This window comes from Mirounga angustirostris, unplaced genomic scaffold, assembly GCF_029215605.1.
Source record: "Mirounga angustirostris isolate CCGP_5_RB_7025 unplaced genomic scaffold, mMirAng1.0.hap1 SCAF_6, whole genome shotgun sequence".
NCBI lineage: Eukaryota > Metazoa > Chordata > Mammalia > Carnivora > Phocidae > Mirounga > Mirounga angustirostris.
In genome coordinates, this window is record NW_026991714.1 from 130,063,940 (window position 1) to 130,086,273 (window position 22,334).

Sequence of the window (22,334 nt, forward strand, 5' to 3'; positions counted from 1 at the left end):
ATTTATATATTTCTGCCTCTCTTACCTGCACACGAGTACCAACAGCAAGAACTAAAATTGAGCGTTTACTTGCGCAGGCAGCCTGTTAAGGGCTAACATCTATTGCCTCATTTATTCTTCGCCACAACTCCCCCAGGTCTGCATTTCACCATGAAGAAACTAAAGCTCGGAGAGGTTACCCGCCCAAGGTCACAAAGCTGTCAAGCTCTGGCTCCAAAGTTCCCAGCCACAAAACATACTCCCTTCTCACAATACTCTGGGATCGCTTAGAGAGAAAAGTTCCACTTTCGGGCTCCAAACGTCAGCTCAGCTTTCACTCTCTACAAATTTTCCAGATCCAGAACGGAGGCAACATCAGCTAGCACTACCAGCAGGGTCGTGCCCACCCGGCAACGCCACCAGAGCGGTGGGCCAAGGATTTGGGGCTTGGAGGGCAAGCCGGGAGCGACCGTCAGGAGCAAAGAGCTCTGGCGCCCGTATCGCACGCCCCTCCGGGCTGCCTACAAGCCCCTCCCGGCCGCCAGCAAGCAGAGCTCAACGCGCGTGCGCAGGGCTAGAGGGGCCGCCCCCGCGCGAGCGCGCGGTGAGCGGGGCGCGCGGCCGAGGGAGCGCGGGCGCGTTGCGGCGTCGGCGTCTGCGCGCGCTCCAGGACGAGGCTGTGTGGGCTGGGGAGCGAGCGAGGCGGCAGTGGCGCCTCAGAGCTGAAGGGACGCGCGGGCCTGGAGCCTCGGGAGCAGACGGCTGCGGGGACACCCTGGGCTCGCGGCCCGAGGCGAGAGAGCTCGGCCTGTCGACTGCCCGGTTCAGGGGCCGCCGCCGCGTCCCTCGCCCGAAGTGGCCGCCGCCCCAGGAGATTCGCCGTGACACGGGCCTAAGCCGCGGCGCTGCGGACGTCCGGACCTCTCGGACCCGTCGGGCCGGGCCGGGTGGGGACTAGCGTCCGGGCAGGTGCCGCCCCCTGAGGGCCGGCCGGGCGCCCAGCGCCCACTGGCGCGGCCCGCGACCCGGGCTCAGCCGAGGGGCAGCCCGTGCAGCCCGCCACCGCACCCCGCTCGTCCCGAGGGCCGGAGCCCGAGTCGCGCCCCGCCCTCCCCGGGCACGGCCCGGCTGGAGCGGCGGGAGCCGGGAAAGCCCGCGCCCGCCGTCGCCGCCCGCCCGCCGGGCTCGCGCGGAGAAGAGGGAGGAGAAACTTCGCCTTTCATTGTTGCTTTTGGTCCTTAAGTGCAGGAACTCTGCCGGGAGGAAAAATGTCCTTCTTCAATTTCCGTAAGATCTTCAAGTTGGGGAGTGACAAGAAGAAGAAGCAATACGAACATGTGAAGAGGGATCTGAACCCCGAGGAGTTTTGGGAAATTATAGGAGAATTGGGGGACGGAGCCTTTGGGAAAGTGTACAAGGTAAGAAGGAGAAAACGGGAAGTTGCACTTGTAAGGTAAAACAGCCACTGGTCTGGGTGGCACGAGGATTTCTTGCTCCCCTTGTCGCCTTCCCGTCTCTTGCCCCTTCTTCTGACTTCGTAAAGGTACATCAGAACTTTATTTAGGTTATCCTCCAAGGAGTAGCTAAGACCATGAGTGTAAGGTTGAACAAAATGGGGCCTGCGTGTAGTTTAGACTGATAGCTAAAGGGAAGCAGGGTTATAGAGTCTCCTCTGTCAAACTTTAAAGGAAATGAGGGTGCTCGTTAATTTAAAGGAGGGGTCTGGTTTTAAAATCAGAAACTCAGTGTGCTTTTCAGTGGATTTATATTCGTCTACTAGCTGTGTGCATTCATTTATGCGTGCTTGTACTAAAGCGGTTCCCTTTTTAGGGTCCAGGGCATGTATTTGGTTTTATTTATGGCTAATATATAACCAGTCTTCTGGGATGAGAGCAAAGTGATTGCTACTTGCAGGCTATTCTTCAGTTGGTTGCTTGACAACATACTATAAAACGGAATGGAATTTCTGATAGAAATTTTCCAGAAGAAAACCTGCATCTGGTACTAGTTTCTAAATATAATTACAGCAAGCGCTGACTAGAAGTCGCTACTAGTGCTTAAGAAATTTAAAAAAAAAAACCCATATATGCAGACATATTTTTATATATATTTCAGTAGAGTTTTGATGTCTCAACATGAAGGATTAATGTTAACTGTTTATATTTCTTAAGCAGTATATGAATGATGTCATTGGGATGTTTTCATCCTGAAGGGTGAGGTTTTTATGAGACACAGTTCGGGGGAAGGACCCACAAGGTTGCCTAGAAGTGAAAACATAAATAACTTATGTTTATCCAGGATTTTGCAGTTTTTAAGTCACTTTCACGTAATCCCAACCCCCCCCCCCAAAAAAAAGCCTGTGAGGTAGGCAGGTCAGTAATATCTGCATTTCACAGATGAGGACACTGAGACTCAGAAAATTTTCAAAGTCACTTAAGTCACAGATTTGAACTCTAGTCTTCCGACCCTGTATTTGCTATCGTTTTTCACTTAATGTCTTTTGGTGGAAATGACAGCATATTTCTCCTAAGTATCATCACACTTTTGCCTTTGCCCTGCCTCAGATGCATGTCACAGCTCCCAGCCCTCGTTTTTTCACTCCGGATGGAATAGCCACTCCTCTCTGTGTTCTTTCAAAACACATTGTCACATGGCTACCATAGCACTTGTTACATATTGTAGTTAATTATAAAACTAGGGCCCTGGATTGTGCTATATGTTTGGGTTCATCTATTGCCTGAGCACATAGTACATCTCTCTCTCTGTTGAATTGAAAGAACGTTTGTTACCTGCAGGTGAATGCTATTGAAGCTATCGTATGCTGTCAAAGTTGGCAAAATAAACTTCATTGTTTGTGTGGAGGGTAGAGTATGGGTTGCAGCAAGAACTTACAGTACAGTGTAAGGTGGGAAGAGCTTTTAGTGCTGTGGGAAGATCACTTTTGGGAGTCAAGAATTGTCTTACTGCTGGCTGTCACAAACCAGCTTTGTGGTCTTGAACAGAACACTTCACTTCTCTGGATCTTCGTTTTCTTAGCTGAAAAATTCTGCATTTCCCTGAACATTTGTTTAGATTCCTTCACTCATTATTGTACTGTGAGTATGCAGTTATTTAAGAAGGGCAAAAATAAATCCTCAGGGCATCTGGAATCCGGTAGTTAGAAGGCAGTAGGTGATTATGGGCACTTTTCATGGTATACATGTTTTATCAAATAGAAACAGTGTAGTATTAAGACCCTGGCTCTGGAGTTGGACTATATCTGGGCTCTCTCAATAGCAGCCTGTGACCTTGGGCAAGTTACTTAACTGTTCATGTCTCACTTTTCTCATCAGTAAGACTTGGTCCTCAGTGTGTGGGAATTGAAGGAATAAATGTAAGGCATGTGGAAAGGGCTCAGCGAGTGGTAGAGATTACTGTTACTCCATTTAGAGCTCAGAAGCAAAATATGGGATGGGACAGGAAAGGGGGCCTACGAAGATAGTAAACCATTTTCTTGTTTTCCCATGGCACAGGCAGGTTGTGGGGATTTCATTTTTTAATGACACTTTCTACAAAATGTAACATATACTTCCTATAGTGAAACATAAATTGAAATTTTTCTGAAAAATAAGAGACTCCATGTAGTTGAACACTATAAAATTGTGTCAAAGGTAATATTTGTGAGCTTGATAATTATTTTAGGGTGATATTTGAAAAGCATGAGTTCTTTGCATTTTACTTTTTCATTTCACTATTCTGTGCTTCCAAGGAATGGGCTCTGAGATTTTTTTTTTTAAAGAAAATTTAAGGGGCGTCTGGGTGGCTCAGTCATTAAGCATCTGCCTTCGGCTCAGGTCATGATCCCAGGGTCCTGGGACGGAGCCTCTGCCCGCGTCGGGCTCCCTGCTCGGTGGGGAGCCTGCTTCTCCCTCTGCCTGCCGCTGCTCCTGCTTGTGCTCTCTCTCTGTCAAATAAATAAATAAAATCTTTAAAAAAAAAAAAAAGAAAACTTAAAATTTAAGCTTACCTGGCCTGTTTTGCCTTTTTCCTAAAAGTTTTTTTGTTTTCCAAGATCTCTAGAAATTTTAAATATATAGACTTCCTCTTCGTGGAGGAACAAGCTAGCAAACCTTAATATTGTATGTAGTAGTATGCAGTAGAAAACTGTTTCTAAAATTGACTCTAATTTGTTTGTAAAAATTAGTAATTGTTACAAAGATTAAATGGTAAATAGGCAACCATCTCATGTATATATTTAGTTTATTTGAAACATTTTTCTATCATACAGTTATATTCCTTCCACTTGGTTCAGCACTATACACCTCTGTAACAGTTACTTTCTTGCCTGAAAAATCTTCACTGTTTTATTTTCTCTTTTAAATGTAGTATTATTTGACTTATGAACAAAGATATGTAATATCTCTCACGGTTTTTTATGTTTGGGTTTTTGTTGCTTTTAACAAAAAAAGAATGACATAAAATCATGTATTGAATAGAAAGTGAATTCCTGACTGTGTGCTGGATGAAAGTGATTCTTCCTATGGCCCTGATGGGCATGTGCCTTTTTAAAAAAAATAGTGAAATATGTATGTGAGGTTCATGTTTATCACCTAGAGCTGTAGTTTATTTCCATTGTTGCATGGAATTCCATTTTATGATTATATCACCATTATTTACCATTGTACTATTAATGGATATATCATTCATTTCCAGTTTTGGGCTGTTATACCCAGTTCTGGTGTATTTATGCATAAGTTTTGCTGAGACTTAACTCAGGAGTAGAATTGCTGGGTTATAGAGTAGTGTAACTTTAATTTCACTAGTGATACCAAACTATCAACGTTCCTACAAGAGGTGTATGAGAATTTCCTTGCTCTGCATCTTTTTTTCAACAAACATTTGGTATTGTCAGAATTTTTAATTTTTGACAATCTTATGTTACGTTTTTCATTATGGTTTTTTTTTTTTTTTAAGATTTTATTTATTTATTTGAGAGAGAGAGAATGAGAGACAGAGAGCACGAGAAGGAAGAGGGCAGAGGGAGAAGCAGACCCCCTGCTGAGCAGGGAGCCCGATGCGGGACTCGATTCAGGGACTCCAGGATCATGACCTGAGCTGAAGGCAGTCGCTTAACCAACTGAGCCACCCAGGCGCCCTTTCATTATGGTTTTAATTCATCTTTCTCTGACTGCTAAGTAATTCTTTTTATCAGTTTTTTTGGTAATGGATTTCCTCTTTTGTGTTCAAGTTTTTTATTCATGTTCCTATTGGATGTCCTTTTCTTGTTTATTTGTAGTGTATTCTGGATTTTAACCATTTACTAAATATATTCTCATTCTGTGACTTGTCTTTTTATTTTCTTTATGGTGTCTCTCTATGAACAGGAAGTTCTTGATTTTAATGTGGTGCAATTTGTCAGTTTCTTCCTTTCAGTTAATACTTTTTGTATTGTGTTTTAAGAAATTATTTCCTAACCTGAGATGAAGATAATGCCTGGTATTATCTTCTAAAGTCTTTATGATTTTGCCTTTAAGTTAGGTTTCTAATCCACCTAGAATAGGTTTTTGTAAATGGTTTGAGGTAAGGGTCTAATTTCATTTTTTTCCTCATCCGAATGCCTGATTATCCCAGAACCCATCATCGGGGGTAAACTTTTTTCTCACTGCGTTACAGGGCCCTGTCTATTATATAACATACCTGTTTTTGTGATCTTGATTTCTTTTTTCCATTGATGTGTTTCTGTTCCTGTACCATTTTTTTAACTGTCTTAATTAGGAAAGCCTTAAAATAAATCTCTGCTAGAGTACAGCTTCCCCATGTTCTTCATTAACAGTATCTAGTATATCCTTGGCTTATTGTGCTTGCGTGTACATTGTAGAATTGGCTTAAGTTCCACAAAACCCTGCTGTGTTTTTTTGGAGGGATTTTATTAAATTTATAAATCAGTTTTGAAAAAATTAACACCTCTGATACTGAGTCTTCCTATTTATGCATATGTTTTACCTCTAGGCCTTTTTTAGTATTTCTCAATAATGGATTATAATTTTTCTCCCTAGAAGTCTTGGGAGTTCAAACTGCTTCTAGAGTGTCTTTTTTTTTTTTTTTTAATTTTTTTTGAAGATTTTATTTATTTATTTGACAGAGAGAGACACAGTGAGAGAGGGAACACAAGCAGGGGGAGTGGGAGAGGGAGAAACAGGCTTCCCGCGGAGCAGGGTACCTGATGCTGGGCTCGATCCCAGGATGCTGGGATCATGACCTGAGCTGAAGGCAGACGCTTAACGACTGAGCCCCCCAGGAGCCCCCCCCCCTTTTTTTTTTAAGATTTATTTATTTGGGGGGGCGGAGAGAGAGAAAGAGGACAAGAGACAGAGCATGAGTACGGGGAGGGGCAGAGGGAGAGGGAGAGAATCTCAAGTAGACTCCCCACTGAGCACAGAGCCTGACATAGCCCCAACTCACAGCACTGAGATACGACCTGAGCTGAAATCAAGAGTCAGACACAACCTACCGAGCCACCCAGGCACTTCAAGAGTGTCTTAAATGCTTTGTGTTTCCTGTTGGAGTTTCCAACTTGTTTTGGTTGTATACAGTTTTCAGTAAGTCTTCTGAGAAAGGATCCATGGAAGGTACATTGCCTGTCTGAATATATCTTTATTATAATGTCATATTTGATGTATAGTTTGGTTATAGAATTCTAGTTCAAAGATAAGTTTTTCTGGGGCGCCTGGGTGGCTCAGTCGGTTAAGCGTCTGCCTTTGGCTCAGGTCATGATCTCAGGGTCCTGGAGTCGAACCCCACATCGGGCTTCCTGCTCAGTGGAGAGTCTGCTTCTCCCTCTCCCTCTGACCCTCCTCCCTGCTTGTACATTCGTGCTCTCTCTCTGTCTCAAATAAATAAAATATTTAAAAAATAAGTTTTTTTGTGAATTTTATAGACTTTTCCCATTCATTGCCTTTTATCTTCAAGTGTTGCTATTAAGAGTCCCATGCCGGGAGCCTGGGTGGCTCAGTCAGTTAAGCGTCTGCCTTCAGCTCAGGTCATGATCCTGGGGTCCTGGGATTGAGTCCGGCATCGGGCTCCCTGCTCAGTGGGGAGCCTGCTTCTCCCTCGTCCTCTGCCCCTCCCCCTGCTTGTGCTCTCTCTCTCTCTCTCTCTTTCTGACAAAGAAATAAATAAAATGGTAAGTAAAAAAAAGCCCCATGCCATTTTGTTTTGTGATTCTTTGTGATCTTTTTCTTTTCATAGCTTTTAAGATTTCTTTTAATCCCCTCCCTTTTCATGGTGATGAACTTTGATACAAGTTTTCCCTGTGCTTTTCATTTTGCTGGCCTCTTGGTTAGTCCTTTCAATCCCCAAACCGGTATCCTTTGGTTCTGTGACATTTTTATGTATTATTTATTTGGACCAACCTCCTAGGCAGTTGTTCTTGCTGTGGCCTCAGGATTTCCCATGTTTCTAAATTCAGTGGATACTTACACCATACTTATATTCTCAGGAGCATTTGATACATTTGACCAATCCTTTTCTTTAAAAAGCTCATCTTTTAGTTTTTAGATCACCACACTCTTGATATTTTTCCCATTTCTGTGTCCACTCCTCAGACTTTTGCTGGCTTTTCTTCCTTTTTTGACTTTTAAGTGTTGGATTCCACAGGACTTGGGTGTAGGCCCTGTTTTCTTTTTCTTTTCCAATAAGAGTCCATCTTCTCCCATGGCTTCAATTACAGTCTAAATGCAATTTATGTCTCTACTCCAAGACCTCCCTTTTGAATTCCAGACGCATGCATCTAAGTATCTATTAGAGATTTCCACTTGGATATCTCACAGTTTTCTTAAACAACAAGTCCAAAACACGAACTAATTGATCTCTTGATGTCAGCCTCATATTTGCTTCTCTTACGTTCTTCATTCAGTAATTGACATCTCTGTCTACCAGTTACATAGGCCAGAGACCTGGAGGTCATTCTTAACACCTTCTGCTTCCTTACCCACAAAACCCAGTGTAATTACCAAGGCCTGTTAATTCTACCTATTAAATATTTCTTCACTGTCGCAATACTAGTCAAAATTGCCATTACCTCTTACCTAGACTACTACAAGTTATTGGTGTGTTTTGAGCTTCATATAAATGTAATCATATATGTGTTCTTTTGTGTCTACCTTCTTTTGCTCAACAGTTTCATTTCTTCTGTATAGATACCCAGTTATCCTGGCACCATTTACTGAAAAGACCATCCTTTCCTTACTGCTTTTGCAGTGCCTCCATCATATATCAAATGTTCATATACATGGTATATATTATTTCTATAGGACAGATTCCTAAAAGTAGAATTGTTAGGACAAAATAAAGATCATTTATTAATGCGTACTGTGAAATTACCCTGGAAAGGTTGTGCAAATTTATTTTTCAATTTTTAATTATACAAATAATTAAAGAATATTTATTGTAAAAATTAACTTACTAGAAATAAAGTTAGTCTTCTTGACCATTACTCCAATTACTTTTCCTTCTTTTATATCCGTAGTTGTACCTATTATTATCAGTTTTATGTATATGTTTCCAGATTATTTTTATATGTACTTTTATATCTGTACATGAGTTCTACCTGTTAAGACAACCCAACAGTGGTCTATATCTGTGCCTTTGTTCCTTAACCTGAATTCAGTGTTAGTTTTTTTCTTTTTTTTAAGATTTTTTTAATTTTATTATTTATTTGAGAGAGAGAGAATGAAAGAGAGCATGAGAGGGAGGAGGGTCAGAGGGAGAAGCAGACTCCCCGCTGAGCAGGGAGCCCGATGCGGGACTCGATCCCGGGACTCCAGGATCATGACCTGAGCCGAAGGCAGTCGCTTAACCAACTGAGCCACCCAGGCGCCCCTCAGTGTTAGTTCTTATCCTTTAAAAAAAGGTATTTGCTTTTTCAATGGGCAAAAGTATCAGTTTATTTCATTTTATTTTATTTTATTTTATTTTATTTTTTTAAAGATTTTATTTATTTGTCTGAGACAGAATGAGAGAGACAGAGAGCACACGAGAGGGGGGAGGGTCAGAGGGAGAAGCAGGCTCCCTGCGGAGCAGGGAGCCCGATGCGGGACTCGATCCCAGGACTCCAGGATCATGACCTGAGCCGAAGGCAGTTGCTTAACCAACTGAGCCACCCAGGCACCCAGTTTATTTCATTTTACATTTCTTTGATTTCTAGAGAGATTACACATTTTAAAAAATAATCTAATTATCCATATTCTAATAGAGTGTTGTTGATTTGAGCATACTTTATTATTATGTTTTTAAAGGTTTATTTATTTGAGAGAGGGAGGAGCACTTGTGGGGGGAGAGGCAGAGGGAGAGGGACAAGCAGACTTCCCACTGAGCAGGGAGCCTGACTTGGCTTGATTCCAGGACCCCGGGATCATGACTTGAGCTGAAAGCAGACACTTAACCGACTGAGCCACCCAGGCACCCCTGAAAGTACTTTTTATGTACTATGGAAATGAACACTTTATCATAGATGCTGCAGTTAGTTTATAGTTACCTTATTAGTTTATGTTGTTTTTCTGATAAAAAGACATACAGTATTCTTTATTCTGCAAAATCTGTCAATGAGTTACTTTGTTGTTGTTTTTTCTTTGCTTTCATGCTTAGATAAACCTTCCCTACCCAGAAATTAGTTAAATATTTATACATTCTTTTTGACTTTTTAATAGTTCAGTTATAAGGAATTCTAATTCATCTGGAATTTAATTTTCTGTTTGGATTGATATGAGGCTTTATTTCTACCCAAAAAACCAAAATGTATAGTTTATCATTTCCAGAAATTTAAATGCTATTGTTTTGAAAATAGAGCAAAGTATAAAGAATATATAAAAATAATTTTACCATGTAGATAACGTTGTTAGCAGTTTTTTATTTTTTATTTTATTTTATTTTTTAAAAGATTTTATTTATTGATTTGACAGAGAGAGAGAGCACAAGCAGGGGGAGCTGCAGGCAGAGGCAGAGGGAGGGGGAGAAGTAGCTCCCTGCTGAGCAGAGAGCCCAGCGTGGGGCTCGATCCCGGGACTCTGGGATCATGACCTGAGCCAAAGGCAGCCACTTAACCGACTGAGCCACCTGGGTGCCCTTGTTAGCAGTTTTTTAAAAAACTCAAGGGGATATTAATATGGTTAGATATTTGAGCAGTACAAAAATGATAAGATTAAAAAATGAAAGTCTTCCCCACCAGTTCTTTTTCCCAAATGGGAAAGAATTCTTGTTTAAATAGGTTTGTTACTAGTAGTTATATTAATATAATTTTGAAACTACCTTTGTATATATAGTATAGGATGGAGCAAATGAGATGATATATTGATGTTTTAGAAACTAGGGTTGAAGTTCTGGGAGAAAGGAGTTAGAAAGTTGGAATAGGGAAAAGATGAGAAAGAACTCTGTGATGTTGATTTTTGAATTAGCAGTTTCAGTTATTCAGATAGTAAATACACACACACACATTTCCATTCTCTCTGAAATGGCCTACAAATAATTATACTATCACTAGTATTCCCAGTTCTTGGCTTCTAAATCCCATTCCCCACTAAAAAGAACCAGAGCACATTGAAATGGCTCATCCAGGTCTAGGGTAGGAAAGTACAGAAATGATAAAATTGAAAAGTGAAAGCCTTTCAATAGTCCTTTTTTTCCCAAAAGAGTCTGGAATATGCCAGAAAGCAAGGACATGCTCAAAAACTAATGGGGACAGGCCAAAGATTAAGGATAGTTTGAACAAAAGTATCAGTGACAAAATAGTAACTTAATAGAAGAATGGTAGTTAATACATATAGATTGATAAAATTAGAAAAACCACTATTTTGCAACCATACGATAATAATTCAGGCAAAGATTATTGATAGATGCTAAGATCATTGTGTGAAAAGTTTTGGAGGAACAGGATTTATTTACATGGTTTGAAAGTATCACCCTATAAGGGTACTTTTTACAGTAGAGAGGTCTGGTGGGTACTGTCTTAAGTGATCAAATAAGGTTAATCACCAGTAATAGGATGAACTGTCATTATGTGTTTTCTGATGTAATTCGATGGGAAATATATAATCACCTAATGTAGTATTCTTGTCAAAAATAGTTAACTTGAATCTAATATAAAGACAAATCCAGATAATGGGACATTCTATAGATAAATGTTTTGGGCTTTTAAATAAGCAGTAGGGGTGCCTGGGTGGATCAGTTGGTTAAGTGCTTGGCTTCTGCCCAGGTCACAATCCCAGGGTCCTGGGATCTAGCCCTGTTGGGCTCCCTGCTCAGCAGGGGATTCTGCTTCTCCCTCTGCCCCATTCGTGCTCTCGCTCTTGCTCACTCCATAAATAATCTCTCTCAAATAAATCTCTCTCTCAATCACAATCTCTCTCAAATAAATAAAATCTTTTAAAAAATGTAAACAATAAAGGATTTTTAAAAGACATTTGAAGAGGGACACTTGGGTTTCTCAGTCAGTTGAGCATCCGACTCTTGGTTTCGGCTCAGGTCATAATCTCATGGGTCGTGGGGTCAAGCCCCCTGTTATTGGTCTCCCTGCTCAGTGGGGAGTCTGTTTGAAAGATTCTCTCCCTCTGCCCTACCCCTCATGCGTGCTCTCACTCTTTCTCTCTCTCTTTAATATAAATAAATCTTAAAAAAAAAAAAAGACATTTGAAGACATTTGAATATGGAGTACATATTAGATATATCAATGTTAAATTCTTTGGGCATGATAATTGTGGTTTGTTGAGAGTATCTTTGTTCTTGGTGGACACATGCTGAAGTTTTGGGAATTGAAGTGCAGTTTACTTTCCAAATGGTATAATAAAAAGGAAATGCCCGTATGTGTATGTTTGTGTGTACATATCTATATGTAAAATATACGTGTATGTATGCTTGTGTGTGTATATGAGAGCGAGAGTATCAGATGTGACAAAATGTTAATAACTGGTGACAGGTGAGGGGTATAGGTATATGAGCGTTCACTGTTCAGTTCATTCACTTTCTCTGTAGGTTTGAATATTTCAAAATAAAGTAAGGGGTCATACTTGTATTAACAATTTTAAATTGAGATATAATTGACATATAACATTATATTAGTTTCAGGTGTACAACACAATTATTCCATATGTGTATATATTGTAAAGTGATCACAGTAAGTCTAGTTAACATTTGTTACCTTACATAGTTACAAAAAAATTTTTTTTTCTTGTGATGAGAACTTTTAAGATCTAGTCTCTTAGCAACTTTTAAATACGCAGTACAGGGGCACCTGGTTGGCTCAGTTAGTTAAGCGTCTGCCTTCGGTTCTGGTTCTCCTGGGATCAGGCCCTGAGTCGGGCTCCCTACTCGGCAGGGAGCCTGCTTTTTCCTCTCCGTCTGCTGTTCCCCATGCTTGTGCTCTCTCTCTTTGTCAAGTAAGTAAATAAAATCTTTAAAATAAATAAATAAATATGCAGTACAGCATTGTTAACTATAGTCACCATGCAGTATATTCCATCACTGGTAGTTTGGTACTTTTGACCTCCTTCACCCATTTTTCCCACCCCTTACCCCCTGCCTCTGGCAATCACCAGAGTCTATTGTCTGTATCTATGAGCTTGGTTTTTTGTTTTTGTTTTTAGATTCTGCATGTAAGTGAGATCATACGGTATTTGTCTTTATCTGTCTGACTTATTTCACTTAGCATAATGCCTTCAGGGTCCATCTATGTTGTCACAAATGTCACAAAAAGTATGACCCCATATTCTGGGTCATATTTTTAAATACTCTGCACTGTTATTTCACTTAACAATTCTCCTTTTCACATTTTTTTTCTCTCCATATACTCATTCATTTTTTTTCTCTCTTTTTCTATGAAAGGAGAGAGTCTCCTTTCAGGCAGGTGACTATTTCTGTATTATACTGTTAAAGTTATTTGGCATTTATTAAATATTATGCTTTGTATTCGATACCACATGAAGTCCAAATTCCTAGCACATATACCTTTATGTTTTAAAGAGGTAGCTGAAACTTTGAACTATAAAAATAACTTTAACATGCTGGCTTTTTTTTTTCTTTCCTTGTAAAATTCATGGTGAGTTTCTTAACAGTTGTGCATTTTGGTCCTTTATAATTTTAGTGTTGAGAATATTTGTGTGGAAATGATCTTCTTTACCATCTAAACACCTTTATTTTTCTTGAATGACTCTTCAGAAGTAGTACATCTTTGTCTTTTAAATATTTTTTTGTAATTGTCTTTTTGTGTTCTAGTTTTCCATCTTTTCAACTGTGGGATCTGTGCAAATTCCATCAGCTTATCTATCACACAGTTGTCAATTATGTTTTAGTTTATTCGTGCTCCTCAGAGTCAGCAAGTCCTTGAAGTAAGTGGGAGGACTGTGTGATCTGATAATTGGTAAAACATTTTGGAAAGTGCAGATTTAGCCAATGTTAACTCATTATTGACATAATTTTGTTGGTGGTTATCTTGACTGATCAATGACTAAGTTTTGAATGAGTAACCAGAACACTATAAATAAAATAGTGTTTTGGAATATAAAGAGAATATAAAGTATATTCCTTTTACTTCTGCAGAATTGAGAAAATATGAAAATGATTTTTTAAGAAAGGATTTCTGTAATATTTTGTAGAAACTTTAGAAAGAGCGTGTACAGTCCTCATTATTTGCAGATTCTGTATTTGTGAATTTGTCTACTTGTTAAAATTTATTTGTGGCTCTAAAGTCTGTACTCCGTGCTTTCATTCATTTGCATATATGTGCAGAGTTGGGGAAATTGAGTCCCTAGACCTGCACGTTCCCAGCTGAGATGGAACAAACTGACGCTCTGTCTTCTTTCAGCCCTCACACGGACTTGACTGGAAGATGGGAGACAGTAGAGGGCAGTGCAGTGTAGTGTAAAAGTCTGGCTTTGGTACCAGTTGGATAGGATTTGAATCCCAAACTCTGGTACCTACTTTGGGGCAGCCTCAAGTAAGGCACGTAATACGTTTGAACCTCATTTTCTCTTTTGTACAATAAAAAGGATAGAATCTACCAGAATGAGTTGTGTTTAGGATACAGGATTATAATCTATATGAGATATATATGTTTGTGTACATGTTTCTCTAGGGGCAGTGGGTCAGTATTTGCTAATTCAGTGTTTGCAGTGACTTTATAGAACATAACTACCACAAATAATGAAAATCAACTGCATATCTTTACTAAGTCATGTTTAGTAATTTTACTCTAATTCTGACACTTGTTCCTGCCAAAATCTTATTAGGACTCTGAAGAGATCACGGAAACAGGTAACAGCAGTGTCAATAGTCTAAAAGTATATGCTTCCTTCAGTGCTGTTCCCTTTCTTGTCACTTGACAGCTCTTTGGAACTCTGGGTATTTTTTACCCAAATACTTCATACTACTCTGTTCGTTCCTTCTCTCATCTGTTATCCTCGTCAGTTTTAGAAGGATTATGCCAACAACTATTAAGTTACTGTCTTTCAGCTCCAAACACACCCTTCTCTGCTTTGCTTTATAATGCTGTTCTAAGATTTTGCAAACCACATTTCTGCCTTGTCAGCTGCTCACTTTTAGGTTTCACATATACAGGGCGCTAGAGGGAGGCTGCAGGGAGGAGGAGGAAGAAGGGGCTTGCACAGACTTTCTCTTTGTCGCCTGTGGGCTCCTTGTCTCTCTGCTTTTGTGTTAGTGTGACCACCATCCTAGGGGAGTTCTTCACCCCAGCAACAGTGGTTTCTCTCTGAGGCAGCAGTTGAATCCAGTTTGTAGTTTTCTAGTACTCAAGAGCTGGCCTCATCAGTGCCTTTCATAACACCGGCTATATTTGGCCAGTCCGCTCCTCCTTTAAAGACACCCAAGTTCAACAGGACCCCCTCTTCCAAAATCAGAGATGTTGGCACCAGCCAAGCAGCACTCTTTCCTTAGGGATCTGAGTTTCAGTGGTGTAGAACCTTCCCTGCAAGCCTTGAGGTTTTAATAATTCCAGTCTTTTACCTTGGCTCCTCTGGTCCTATGGGTGGTAGCTTCTCCCTGCACTTGTTACCTCCCTTGTCTCTCATGTTCTTTATCTTTTTAGTTACCTACATACCAACATAGTTAATAATGATATTGAGTTCTGTTAAAATACATTGATTTCTTTCTGTAGCTGGGCCTTTTCTGGTACAAAGATTAAATAATAAATGGAGAGTGCAGAGAACAGTGTTTGGTGCAAGGTAATTGCTCAATTAAAAACATCTAATAGCTTAGTGGATATTATTATATAGACTAGCATACTTGAAAGAACTTGGGATTTTTATAGCCTTTGCAAAATACTAAAATTTCCAGTTTACATAGCTCAAAAAACATAATCACATTAATATCGATATGCTCAAATATCACCTTCTTAGTGAGGTCTAACTTAACTACCCTATTTGAATTGTAACCTCTTTCCTGTGCCCGCTCGACTATCTCCTCATCTTATTACCTTATTTTTTCCATAGTACTAATTACTAATATACTCTTTATTTGCCTATTGACTGTCCTCTCCCCACAATTTAAGTGCCATGAGGGCAGAGAGATTTTGTATATTCTTTACATTGTCAGCATCTGGAACAGTGTCTGACATAAAAGGCACTCAATAAGTATTGAAAGAATGAATTAATTTTAGCAGATCAACTCTTGAACACACTTTAGTAGATTTGTATACTGCATGTACAGATTTTTGTGGAGTGCTGTGTTTGTGTTTCTACAGCTCTGACCAATGTCTGTAGGTAGTTGATTAACATTAACTGTGATTTGGATTGTTTAGTTTTTATATTTTGTTATGGTTGCATGTCCTTATGCACTGGACAGTTAGGGTCTTATCTCTTGTCTTGGTGGTAGGAGGAATACCTTTGAGTTCTCAACCTTTTCGTTCAAATCATCCAAATCAGTAGAATCAATCTCAGTGATTATCAAAGTGGTTGAATTCTTCTCTTTCTCTTTTTATTCTTTGTCTTTTAGATTCTTTCTGTATTTATCTTTTTTTTTTTTCCTTTGGCCTTCCCATTTTGATTAACTAACATCTCTCCGGTACTAAAGAAGTCATCTATATTTTCTGTGCTGGTGTTTCAATTTCCAGCTCACAATTTTATTAAAATATATTTCTTAGAAATATAGTCTTAGTCTTAGTCTATAGTCTAGTCTTAGAAAATATAGAAATGTAGGAAGAAAATAAAGATTTAAAAATTACTCATATTCTCACCACCCAGGAAATAAACTGTTAAAACAAGAGTAATATAAGAGGATATAGTTTTTCTTTTAGAACATGAAACCAGTTCAGGAAACTCAGATAAGTTATGTTTCCCTGTAGTAATGTGGCCACACTCTATTCATGATTCATGAGAATAAAAACATTGAAGGGTGCCTGGGTGGCTCGTCGGTTAAGTGTCTGCCTTTGGCTCTGGTCGTGATCCCAGGGTCCTGGGATCCAGCCCCACATCGGGCTCTCTGCTTGGCAGGGAGCCTGCTTCTCCCTTTCCCTCTGCCACTCCCCCTGCTTGTGCTCTCTCTCTCTGTGTGTCAAATAAATAAATGAAATCGTTAAGAAAAGAAAAAAGAAAAAGAAAAAACATTGATTTTTAGGTGATCATGATTGATCTTTGAAAACTTTATCAATAGAAGTTATATCTTCTTTAAATCAATATTCACTATTCCATTTGTTTAGTTATTTCATTAAATCTTTATGTGAAGAATTTTCGTGCTTTTAGGTAGTAGATAGATGAAGCTATTTCTTTTTTAACATTTTATATTTGTTCAAAGGATATTTTCACACAGTTGCCAATATTTATTTCAGTTTTGATTTTCAGAGTTCTCTAGAACCAGATCCTGAAGAGTAATCAAGTCATTTTCAAGCAATTATATAAAAGGCACTATATATATATATATATATATATATTTTTTTTTTTAAGATTTTATTTATTTATTCGACACAGAGAGACACACAGGGAGAGAGGGAATACAAGCAGGGGGAAGGGGAGAGGGAGAAGCAGGCTTCCTGCTGAGCAGAGAGCCCCATGTGGGGCTCAATCCCAGGACCCTTGGATTATGACCTGAGCTGAAGGCAGACGCTTAATGACTGAGCCAGGCGCCCCGGCATTATATTTTCTAATGTAACTTTTATTTATTACTTAGAGTAACCAAATGGTACCGTTGTTGGTTTAATCATTATATCCAGAGGACTAGAATAATGGAGTTTGTCACTGTAAAGTACTTTAGAGATTATCTAGTGTTAATTATTTTTTCCCCTTTATGTCATCCATTTACATGACATATCTTAAAAATCTCCAAGGACATCAGTAGAAGCATGCAGAAGCAGGATGACTTTTAACCCCACTTGGTCTCTTACCAAGGCTCATATTTTATAGTGTTCCTCTTCAAGGACAGTTCCTCTGGTCTTTTTCCTCCCAAAGTGTTACATTAAAATGGTGAGAGAATAGCTTTATCTTTCACTGGCTTATTTCCTCTGACTCAGGAGAGGGTGGGTTCTAATTATTGTTGGCTCAACTGTAGTCTCTTTCTTTGAGAGACAGACTTGATACCATGTTTCACTAGTTATGACAGTTTTTACATTTTAACATCTCTGAAATTGGGATATGTCTTTTATCCATAGATGTTTTAGTATTGTTGGCCGAGGGGGCAGTTGTGATATATCTGTCATTGCCTGTGCATTGTGAACTTAGGTGTATCCTTAGTGTCATATAGTTTCAGCCCCTTGATGTTTCAATCAATAAACTATTTAAGTACCTTTTGAAGAAAGAATGTGAGACCTGGTTGTTACCTAAAAATCTTTTAGCACCTTGGTTAAGATCAAGAAAATACGTTTCAAAGAAACTCTTGGTGACGGTCGTAGAGAAGCAGTCTTTTACCAAAGCTTTTAATGGCCAGAGAATGATATCCTGTGGAAAAACACAGACATTAGGTAACTCTGAGTGAAAAAGTGATTCAGAAGAGTCAAATTTTTAAGTATTTAACCTCTTATTTGTGCACAAGGAGAATAGATATACAATAACAATCCTTGTCTAAATGTGTCCAGTAATAGTTGTCTAAACAATCCTTGTCTAAATGTGTCCAAATGAGCTCTTTAAAAAGGTATAACATGGGGCTGAGTGGCTCGGTCTGTTAAGTGTCTGCCTTTGGCCCAGGTCATGATCCTGGTGTCCTGGGATGGAGCCGTGCATCAGGCTCCCTGCTCAGTGCGGAGTCTGCTTCTCCCTCTCCTTCTTCCCCTCCCCCCCAGCTTGTGCTCTCGCTCATTCTCTCTCTATTTCAAATAAATAAAATCTTTAAAAAAATAAATAAGATATAACATAAGAATTCAAAATGATAAAACCTTGTAGTTTAATTGGCATTTTTCCTTCCTGAGTGGAACATAAAATGATGCATTTTTTAAAAAAATTTTATTTATTTGACACAGAGAGAGAGACAGTACTAGCAGGGGGAGCGGCAGGTAGAGGGAGAGGGAGAAACAGGCTCCCTGCTGAGCAGATACCTGCCGTGGGTCTCCATCCCAGGACCCTGGGATCATGACTGAAGCCAGAGGCAGACTTTTAACCAACTGAGCCACCCAGGTGCCCCAATAGTAGTGCATCCTAGAGTTGACAAAATGTGGTAGATCAGAATATTCTTCTGGAGTGGTAGCAATGAACAGTATAAAGTTATCTTTTTATCCAAAACATATTTTCTGAACCCTAAACATGAGAGTTACTTAATTACTTAATTAGTAATTAGTATTACTTTTTACTTTTGTTTTTTCTTTTTTTTTTTTTTTAAGATTTTATTTATTTATTTATTTGAGAGAGAGAGAAGCAGCATGAGAGGGAATAGGGTCAGAGGGAGAGGCAGACTCCCCGCTGAGCCGGGAGCCCGACGCGGGACTCGATCCCAGGACTCCGGGATCATGACCTGAGCCGAAGGCAGTTGCTTAACCAACTGAGCCACCCAGGCGCCCTTTTGTTTTTTCTTAAGGAAGTAAAACATAACAGTCTACTTAGGAAAATTCTGTATACAGGCTGATACCTGCTTTGTTTATTCTTTTCATCACTTCCAAGGTTAGATAATAGGTCCCTAAGAAATCTCCCATACGCTGATATTTTTTAGTACTTTACTGCTTCTATAAAAATAAGTTCATTTAAAAAATTCAAACAATACAAAAAATACAGAAAAAGTCAAAAGTACCTGAAATTCCACTATTCTCAGGGGTGATGATGTCTTTCCAGATACTTCTCATGCAGCTTTTCATGTGTGAAAGTAGATGTGTGGTTTTTGTAAAATTACATACTTCTTGTGTTTAGTAAGTTGCCTTTTATTCCATTCAGTGTTGTGTTACAGCTACTGTTCCATCTTAAATATTAATTGATTAGTTATTGATTTTAATGGCTGTATCATTTTCCATTGTAGAAATGTGCTGATTATTTAAGCAGGTTCCTGCTAATGGATATTTAGGTTCATTCAGTTTTCCTTATTATAAATAATGCTTTGATGAATAATTTTGTGTATGCATATTTTTAATTTTGTATAATTATCTCATGATAAATTGTTTTTTTTTTTTTAAAGATTTTTTATTTATTTCAGAGAGAGAGAGAGCACAAGCAGGGGGAGGGGCAAAGGGAGAGGGAGAATCTCAAGTAGACTCCACACTGTGCTCGGAGCTGATGCAGGGCTTAAATCTCACAACCCTGAGATCATGACCTGAGCTGAAACCAAGAATCAGAGACTTAACTGACTGCACCACCTAGGTGCCTCTTCTTATGATAAATTCTTAAAAGTGGAATTTGGACATTAATTTATTTATTGAAACTTTTACTAGGTTTTAAGAGTTTGGTATTTTTTCTTTTTTTAAGGTATTAGATGCAGTTTTGCTGAAACGATGATAACATAAAATATTGAAATGTCTTTTAAAAACCTAATTAGTATTTTTAAGATCTGATTCTTAACTTTTTAACAAATGGTCTTGGCTCCTACAGTGTATTTGGAAGCCTTTCATTTATAATAAATGGAAATGAGAAGTTATTTACCAAAGAAAGAAAATGGAAAAGTTAAAGTACTAAGTGCAAAGAAAAATAATAACTGATGGAAGTGTAGGAAAGCTGGAAAGGGTAATGATTCAGATAAAGAAAGGGGTTTGGAAACAAACCTGGATTTGAATCCTGATTCTGTCTCTTACTACATGACCTTGGGGTAGCTTTTTAACCTCTCCAAGTTTGTATATCCTCTTTTAAGGATAATAATATATCATGTAGTTGTTGTGAGGATTAAGTAATAGTAATAATTATATCTAATATTACTGAATCTTTACTGTCTATGGCAAGCATTTTATTAAATATTTATATGTATTTTTTTCACTCAGCTAATAATATCTTAGTTCTCACAAACTTGTGAGATGCTAATATGTCTTATTATGAGGAAACTAAAAGATTTTGTAAGTTGCCCCAGGCAACACAGTTATTAAGTGGTAGAACTACAGTTTGAATCTTAACAGTCTGACCCGGTAGAGCCTGCAATTTGAAACACTATTCTATGTGCATATAAAGCACTTACCACAGTGCATAGCATTTATTAGTTAATATATATATGTTTAGGCTATCTTTTAAGAATAAGTACGTCAAGAGAATGAGAAGAGAAGCCACTGATTGGGAGAAAATATTTGCCAAAACATATCTGATAAAGGACAGTCACTCAAAATATATGAAGAATTCTTAAAACACAGCAGTTAGAAAATCAACAATTTCATTTAAAAAATGAGCCAAATATCTGGACAGATACCAAAGAAGATATATAGGTGTCCAGTAAGCACAAGAAAAGATGCTTGACATCATATGTTATTAGAAAATGGCAAATTAAAAGAGGAGATACCACTATACACCTATTAGAATGACAAAAAAATTCATACTGACAATACGAAATGCATGTGAGGATGTGGAACAACAGGAACTCTCATTCATTGCTGGTGGGAATACAAAATGGCATAGCAGTTTGGAAGACAGTTTGGCAGTTTCTTACAAAACTAAACATACTTTTACCATATGATCTAGTAATTGTGTTCCTTGGTATTTACCCAGAGAAGTTGAAAACTTAAATCTATACAAAAACCCACACATGGATGTTTATAGCAGCTTTATTCAGAATTTCTAAAACTTGGAAATAACCAAGATGCCTTCAGTAGATGAATGGATAAACTGTGGCACATCTATATGTGATGGACACTTCAGTCCCAAAAAGAAATGAACTATCAAACCATGATAAAACATGGAGGAAGCTTAAATGCACGTTACTAAGTGAAAGAAGCCAATCTGGAAAGGCTATATACTGTATGATTCCAGTTATATGAGTTCTGGAAAAGCTAAACTATGGATGCAGTAACAAGATCAGTGGTTGCTAGGGTTTAGGAAAAAGGGAGGGATGAATAGGCTGAGCATAGAGAATATTTAGGGCAGTGAAACTATTCTGTATGATATAACGGTAGATACATGTCATACATTTGTCAAAACCCATAGAGTAAGCTCCAAGAGTAAATCCTAATGAAAACCATGGTCTTTGGGGATGATGTGTCATTATAGATTCATCAGTTGTAGCAGGCATACTACTAAGGTACAGAATGTTGATAGTGGGAGAGGCTGTGCATGTGCAGGGGCTGGGACCATATGAGAACACTGTACTTTCTGCTCAGCTTTGTTGTGAACCTGAAACTACTCTAAAAAAATAAAGTTTATTTAAAAAAATGGAAAATAAAATTTTAAAAATCAAGTATGCATTGTGTGACACTTGTGATGCTTTCATTTTTAGGCCCAGAATAAAGAGACCAATGTTTTAGCTGCTGCAAAGGTGATTGACACAAAATCTGAAGAAGAACTTGAAGATTACATGGTTGAGATTGATATATTAGCATCTTGTGATCACCCAAATATAGTCAAACTTCTGGATGCCTTCTATTACGAGAACAATCTTTGGGTAACTATTTTCTGTTGATCTGTAAGAGCCAAAATGAGTTAATTGTCTGAAAGAGGTTTATTAAGTTGTGAAAACCTGTTACTTCTTCTGTTTAATTACTTATGTTACTTGAATTTATCTGATGAGAGGGTCATTAACAACATAATTATCCTTAGCTTCAACAGATGTTCCGATGTGTATTTCCAGTTTTACAGTATTTCATGATTGACATTGGACCCAAATGGAAGAACTTGGTTAAGAATATTAAATTTCCTAAATTATGAAATTAAATGGTCTTGTTTGTAATTTAAATTTAGGCATTTACTTAAAAATTTTTTGGAAATTTCTTTTGTTTTCTTAGAAATTGTTTATAATTTCTTACCCTAAACTCTTTGTAAATCATGTAATAAAGTATA

General features: G+C 38.5%; 1 protein-coding gene across 2 annotated transcripts in view; it reads left to right on the plus strand.

Annotated features, from left to right (window-relative positions):
- Nucleotides 1-635: 635 nt before the first annotated feature.
- The window catches only part of SLK (STE20 like kinase), a 60,017-nt gene continuing 38,318 nt past the window's right edge, over nt 636-22,334 (plus strand). Inside the window, exons 1-2 of one of the 2 annotated variants that reach the window (XM_045878769.2) lie at nt 636-1,397; nt 21,775-21,939. In XM_045878769.2, the coding sequence (XP_045734725.1) occupies nt 1,248-1,397; nt 21,775-21,939 (315 nt within the window). In that variant the 5' untranslated portion in view covers nt 636-1,247. The remainder of the gene's footprint in view (nt 1,398-21,774; nt 21,940-22,334) is intronic. The other variant, XM_045878768.2, reaches the window with a different exon arrangement.